The sequence below is a fragment of the Micropterus dolomieu genome, linkage group LG08, assembly GCF_021292245.1.
Source record: "Micropterus dolomieu isolate WLL.071019.BEF.003 ecotype Adirondacks linkage group LG08, ASM2129224v1, whole genome shotgun sequence".
Taxonomy (NCBI): Eukaryota; Metazoa; Chordata; class Actinopteri; order Centrarchiformes; family Centrarchidae; genus Micropterus; species Micropterus dolomieu.
Genome location: NC_060157.1, coordinates 18,904,693 through 18,912,229, shown reverse-complemented (window position 1 = coordinate 18,912,229; position 7,537 = coordinate 18,904,693). Strand labels below are relative to the sequence as shown.

The 7,537-nt window shown below is 42.2% G+C and overlaps 1 protein-coding gene across 1 annotated transcript in view; it reads left to right on the top strand.

The window, feature by feature from the left end:
- Nucleotides 1–7,143, top strand: part of scn8aa (sodium channel, voltage gated, type VIII, alpha subunit a) — a 44,669-nt gene extending 37,526 nt beyond the window's left edge. Inside the window, exons 22-27 of the mRNA XM_046055590.1 lie at nt 4,128–4,412; nt 4,790–4,843; nt 5,127–5,264; nt 5,367–5,471; nt 5,595–5,865; nt 5,984–7,143. Coding sequence (XP_045911546.1) covers nt 4,128–4,412; nt 4,790–4,843; nt 5,127–5,264; nt 5,367–5,471; nt 5,595–5,865; nt 5,984–7,143 — 2,013 coding nt within the window. The remainder of the gene's footprint in view (nt 1–4,127; nt 4,413–4,789; nt 4,844–5,126; nt 5,265–5,366; nt 5,472–5,594; nt 5,866–5,983) is intronic.
- The last annotated feature ends 394 nt before the right edge of the window (nt 7,144–7,537 follow it).

The window sequence follows — 7,537 nt, the reverse complement described above, 5'->3', positions numbered from 1 at the left end:
TACCCCCCCCCCCCACCCCCCACCCCCCAGCTCACACCATCCCTCAATGCATCTGGCATCGAGAACAACCAGCAGGAACCAGGGAGCTGCAGGACACCAAAACCTCTGCACAGCCAGTCACACCAAAACTCTGCATGCAGGGCGGCTGCCAAACAACCATTCAGAGGAATCTGTCCTATTTGAATTCAAGCAGTTCAGTGGTTTACAGAGCAGAAATCACTTGCCACGACAGTACCTCTGGTTGTTTCAGCCATCTCTTCCTAAAACACACAGATCTGATTGGTCATCTCTGTGACTGGTGTTAGCGATAGGTTGCACCTGGTTGTTGTCACCCGTAGTCCCTTCTGTCCCTTTCTCTTTCCTTCTTTATAAATCTCTTGATCTCACTCTCTTTTACTACTCAAAACTCTTGGTCTGGTTGCCTTGTCTTCTACTTTGAGCTTATCCTCTTCACCTCAGCCCCTCCCCACCTCCTCCTCAGCCCCCACATGTGCAGCACTTTGCAGCACGCACCCCACCCTTCCCCCCTCCTCCTCACCCCCTTATCCCTCCACTCCTCACTTCACCTCGACCCGGTTCGGTTGGGCCAGACTGCTGGAGGGTCACCACACTCTCTCCTGCTTGTCCAGGATCTTTCTGCATCAGGGACTCAGACAGAAACCACACACTCACAGTGTTGTGGCTTTGGGAGGGAAATATTTGTTAAGCTTCTGCCAGTGTCACTTTGGGTCGCACCATCTGATCTGCTAACAGTCCATTCTGGTGGCAGGTTATTAGAGTAAATGTTTCTAACCACTGTCCATATTAAATACTTAAAATCTATTTTGAATGCCTTATGTTGGGAATGCAGGCAGAAGCTTAGCAAATATGCTAGGCTGCCATTTCACAAAAGGCATTACTGCTGTCATGTCATGGCAACACATACTGTAGCGCATACAGCAGGCCCCGGCTTCCTGTTGCCTTCCACTCCCACAGGAAGTGAAACTGGGAGGCAACAACGGGCCCAGATAAACTCTGACTTTGAGTTCTGGATCTGGGTGGGTGGTGGCCCATAGGTTGACTTTCACTACAGCGTACGGACAACACTCTCAACCCTAGACAGACAATGTGTCGCCCCTCTTTAGCATGTCCCAAAAATGACAGACCAGCAGGGGAAGAAGGCCTGTGCAATTTTTTAGTGAGTGGATTGATTACTGTGAAGTCTCATTCATACTAGACATCCAGCGACTAAAATGTGATGCCATTGCACATGAGCAGACATCAGTGCTTTTGGGCCCTGGATAGGCTATATGGATGTTGACATGAATATTTCACTGTAAATATATATGTTTAATTGCTAATTATGGGATGGGAAATAGGTCTGTCAATAAGTTTATGTCATTTTTGGGGTTGGAAATCATGGCACATTTGCTTTAAGATATTGTATTAATTCCAATACCAATGCCCCTATGAATGACCTCATTCACTGGGTGTATGTGGTCAGAGAGGCGAGGGTGGCCCAGTAATGCAATGGGAAACAAACAGAGGAATTTGATCCTGCTGTATCAATTTTTACTATAATGTCTATGTTCATCAAATAAGTTACCATTTTGTATGAATTGAAAACTGAAAATTTGAGGTCAAAGCAATAAATAAATGAATAGGGAAGTAAATGAATGGAGAGATGACACCATATGAAAGAGATTCTGGAGAGTTAGAATGATGAGAACTTTTATATCCCCGTGGGTCGAGTGTCACAGCACGATGCATCGCAGAGGCCAATGCGAGCCGTGCAGCTTCAATTGGACACATTGCACTGCTTAACATGCAATGATTATGGGCTGCTTTGACTATGTACTTTGCTCTCTCTTTCTCTTAATGCTGCTTTATAATCTCGGTCCTACTTTTTTGAGCAATGCATTGTACAGGAGTGACAACATCTCTAGCCATCCTTACCCCGGTTTCAGTAAATCCCCTTTCTATTCACCCTTTTTCCTGACGAACTTGCTGAAGTTTAATTTACCCAAAAGATGTTGAAATGACAATGATTTTGTAGTTTTATCTTTTGCCAGCTATTAAAGGTATTAGTCATCATGGGGTCTTGGGACATAATCTCTGAACCCCAATCACTTTAATCACCTGTCTTCACTATGAGCAGGTCAACACATATTCCAGACCAATGTAGTTTCTCAGCTCATATTTTGCTGTGTAGATATTTGTCAGGCACCCATTCATACCATGTAAATATCAGAAAGGCTCGTCAGACGCACAAGCAAGCAAAGCTTCAACCATTATCTCTTTTTCTGCTATCTCTCTATCCACACATTTCCCTATGTATTTATTTATTGATTTGAGGAGTTCCTGAGATTGCACAATGCCATGTAACACGCATGTACTATAACTGCCGATGCACATTATGCATTTTTGAAAGCCATTTTCCCTCTTTCTGAGAATGCTTTCCACACAGCATGGCCTAATTCTTTTTTTTTAAACACTGAATATTTGAAAGCGGTTGAATTGTATCTCAGATCGAGCAAAGAGCCATTCTCTCAGCAAGTGCAATGGCAACACTGTGGGGGAAAGACTTTAGACCACTTTTTTTAGCCCTATAACGGTGTTTGAAAAATATCATTCTTAAGCCATTTTCTTTTAGCATTTTACATTTTACACAATATTTTAACAGTCAGCCTGTGAAGGTCGTGTACAAGCTGAGAGAATCCTGCTCTAGAACTCCTCCCTGTCTGTCTGTAATGAGGAGGGAATATGGCTCCACAAAACGAGTCTGCCAAAGACATGCATGCTCAGCTGTCTGCCTGAGAGCTGCTGGTCGGCCTGCCTAACACTGGTAGTGAACGGTTCACTATGTGCTGAGCTTATTACTGGCTATGATAAATCTACGGCATATCAGATTGGATTGCTGGACAGGCCTAGAGTTTGGGGTGGTGGTGGGAATTATTATTCTTTCATTGATTTTATCTTACTGCTAATGTGTTATATTGTTTGACTTAGTAGCATTGAAAAGGGACAGTAAGGTTAAGAATATTGACTGTCTAAGGTTGGGGTGGTAAGAGTGGACACTTCATAGTGGTATGGCAAACACTTTTTTACTGACGTTATGAGCTTTATAACGTAAACAGTACGCACATCTATTTTGTCCAAATACTATAAATCGTATATCTATTATTACTTCATTGTTATATTATTATTTTGGATCTATACGTGTTTAAAAAAAAAAAAAAAAAAATATATATATATATATATATATATATATATATATATATATATATATGTATATATATATATAAGGTCAACAACAGGAGCATTTAACAGTTTTGTGAGTCTCTGGAGAGATACAGCTTTAGAAAACAACCACTGGGAAGCAGTGTGTGCACATATGCCTGAGTCTGTGTTTGTCTGAGTTTAATGTGTGTGTGCCTGTAACCATATGAAAAACAACATTAGGATCATCTATGTTGTACAGTACATGAACTCACAATTAAAAACTGTCTGCATATTTTCTACAACCCTGTAGTAGTTTAGTACCACACGTCAATGGCATTGATGTCATGTGCAAAATAATATGCGTACTATTCTACCCTGTATAAAACATGAAATAGTAATCTGCGTTTTATGAAAGTGGCTGTAATCAGGAAGTCACAAGATATCCCCAAATTATTGTGTTTAATATAAAAGGTTTTAAATTAAATTGTAGATTTTACATCATAAAAGTGTGATTCTGATAGATAGTGTGCGTGTGTGTGTGTGTGTGTGTGTTTGCTTGAGTATTCTTGCTGCATGCTTCAACAGAACAAAACATCTCATTCAATCAATCAATCAATCAATCAATCAATCAATCAATCAGTGTTGCTCTATTGAGAACAGGACTGAAACAGAGCTCCTTCCCATTAACTCCCCACATATCTGTATCTATATCACAAGGGTGTGTAGTGCTTATTTTCGGCTACATTCACTTATAATAGCATTAAAGTGCTGCTCATAATGCCACCTGTAACAAAGTGTTGAATAGCTTTTTAAGTACTTAGTGTAATGCCATAACAGTATGTAGTGTCTTGGGGGGGGGGGGGCTGAATGAGCTGTGTTAGATTCCTGGTTCTCACTCATATCGTATCCTGTCTTCCCTGGTCTAGGTGGTAGTCAACGCCTTGGTGGGTGCCATCCCTTCCATTATGAATGTGTTGCTGGTTTGCCTCATCTTTTGGCTGATTTTCAGTATCATGGGGGTCAACCTGTTTGCGGGCAAGTACTACTACTGTTTCAATGAGACATCTGAGGAATACTTTCCCGTCGACGAGGTCAACAACAAGACCCAGTGTGAGGACCTCATAAGAAGAAACCATACGGAGGTCAGGTGGAAGAATGTCAAAATCAACTTTGACAATGTGGGCGCGGGCTACCTGGCCCTGTTGCAAGTGGTGAGAGTGTCACTCCTCCTCTGCTCTCTGACTCCATTTCTTGTTTCATGCTAACTTGTTTTTCTTTCTCATTTTCCTATGCACTTTTCTTTTTTTTCTTTCTGTGCACCACCTGAGGGTCTGTTGTTGCTTCAAACTCCACTTGCTTTCACAGTAGGCCTACTCTTAGGCTGTCTATTGCTCATATTCATTATCTATATTTGGTGTTTCTCCATGCTCTTTTCTTCTTTTACTTATTTCTTTCCTTGCACAAGCTGTACCACAGGACATGCATCAGTTTTGGTTTGAGTTTGAGTTTCTTTGATTATAATTTAGAATATTCTTGATATTTTACTTGTTCTCTACTAATGTATTTAGTCATGTCTCTCTTTTGAAAGGCCACATTCAAAGGCTGGATGGATATTATGTACGCAGCTGTGGATTCCAGAGAGGTATATCCATTGTTTCATCAATATATAATGTAATGCTCATTTATTTCACTGTATGCCAGACTGTGAATAAGCAGGTCTTAAAGGAAAACTTATTCACGTTCTTGCTAAATAAGTCAGCTTCATATTGACCATACAGAGATGAGAGTGATATTGAGCTTTTCATCAAACTCTTGGCAAGAAAATAAAAAAAAGTAAATGTAGTGTATTTTCTGAATTGTCAAATTATTTCTTTCACTTGTGTTAATAAAACACTACAGCTAACATTGTTCCTCCTCCCTCCAAGGTGGAAGACCAGCCCGACTATGAAGTCAACATCTACATGTACATCTACTTTGTCGTTTTCATCATATTTGGCTCCTTCTTCACCCTCAACCTCTTCATTGGTGTGATCATTGACAACTTCAACCAGCAGAAGAAAAAGATAAGACCCGTTCTGTCTCCTTATCCCCTGTCTTGCTTGAGGAGTTTCCATTTAAAAAGTGTCAGAATATGGTTATAACCAAATCTTTGTTTATCCTTTTACTTTGGAGGTCAGGATATCTTTATGACAGAGGAACAGAAAAAGTACTACAATGCCATGAAAAAACTGGGGTCCAAAAAGCCACAAAAACCCATTCCTCGACCGCAAGTATGTATTTTCTCAGGATTACTCCTTTTGATCAAGTGTTCAGATTATTCAACATATGATGCTTTTGGTTGAAACCTCAGTAAATCTCAACTTTATCCCTCTTTTTTTCCTCTCTCCTTGTAGAACAAAATCCAGGGCATGGTGTTTGACTTTGTGACGCAGCAAGTCTTTGACATTTCCATCATGATACTCATCTGCCTCAACATGGTCACCATGATGGTGGAAACAGATGATCAGTCAGATGAAACAGAGCTCGTCCTCTACTGGGTCAACTTCATTTTTATTGTAGTCTTCACCACAGAGTTCTTGCTGAAGCTCTTTGCCCTTCGCCACTATTACTTCACCAATGGCTGGAATATCTTTGACGTGGTGGTGGTCATCCTGTCCATTGTCGGTGAGTGAGGGAGGTGGAAGACATGGAGGAATGAGGGAGTAACTTGGGATTGTCACCTCCAGAATTTTGTTGTATTCTGATGGTATTCTCTTCTTTTCCCTTTTTTCCTTTCTCTCAGGCATGTTCTTGGCTGACATCATTGAGAAGTACTTTGTGTCACCGACCCTGTTCAGAGTGATCAGGTTGGCTCGTATTGGCCGTATCCTCCGTCTGATCAAAGGAGCTAAGGGCATCCGGACCTTACTCTTTGCTTTGATGATGTCACTGCCAGCCCTGTTCAACATTGGCCTACTGCTCTTCCTAGTCATGTTCATCTTCTCCATCTTCGGCATGTCTAACTTTGGCTACGTAAAACATGGAGCGGGCATTGACGACTTGTACAACTTTGAGACCTTTGGCAATAGCATGATCATTCTGTTCATGATCACAACGTCGGCTGGATGGGATGGCTTGCTGTTGCCGATCCTCAACTACCCACCAGACTGTGATCCCAGTTTGGAAAACCCTGGTACATCAGTGAAGGGCGACTGTGGTAACCCATCAGTGGGAATCTTCTTTTTTGTCATGTATATCATAATTTCTTTCCTGATTGTGGTCAACATGTACATCGCCATCATCCTGGAGAACTTCAGTGTGGCCACAGAGGAAAGCGCCGATCCTCTCAGTGAAGACGACTTTGAGACCTTTTACGAGATCTGGGAGAAGTTTGACCCTACTGCGTCTCAGTTCATCACTTTTGCCAAGCTGTCTGACTTTGCTGACGCACTGGAGCATCCACTTCGTGTGCCGAAGCCCAACACAATAGAACTAATTGCCATGGACATGCCCATGGTGAGTGGCGATCGCATTCACTGCCTGGACATCCTGTTTGCCTTCACAAAGCGAGTGCTGGGTGACAGTGGTGAGTTGGACATGCTGAGGCAGCAGATGGAGGAGCGTTTTGTGGCAGCCAACCCCTCTAAGGTGTCATATGAACCCATCACCACCACACTTCGCCGCAAACAGGAGGATGTCTCCGCCAGAACTATCCAGAATGCCTACCGCACCCACCTTATCAGGCGTGGCATCATCTTCAAGCGCCATACTTTTACTAACAATAAGCTCGAGAACGGCGGGACCAACAATGAGAAGAAGGAGAGCACACCATCCACAGCCTCTCTCCCCTCTTATGACAGCGTGACCAAACCTGACAAGGAGAAGCAGGATGAAAACAAGGAGGAGTGGGCCAGGAAAGAGAAGGACAAAAACCAAAAAGATGAGTGGGAATCCAAGTGTTAGGGTTCAGTGACTCTCGAAATCCAGTAAAACACAGTGAGATGAGACTCTGAGCCCAAACCCAACAAATGTAGAAAAAGTTATTTGCAAGTAAGAAAAAAAACCCAACAAAAATATATAAAAAAATGTTTACAGACTTCAATACTACTGAGGCAATGTGGTTTCTTATGTCGTCAAAGACAGCTGAACCAAACCCAATCAGTTTACCACGGAACTGCAGCATAGTGACCAAGTTCATGAAAATGAGGAACAAATGCAAAATGAAAAACAATGACACCGGTGTGCTGGCCAATGACACACATTTCTTTGGGGACCAAATGCCAAGGCACAGAAATCTCTGCTAGATGATTGAAGAATTGCAAAATCCCTGCCACCACCGAGTGTGGACCCCCGCAGC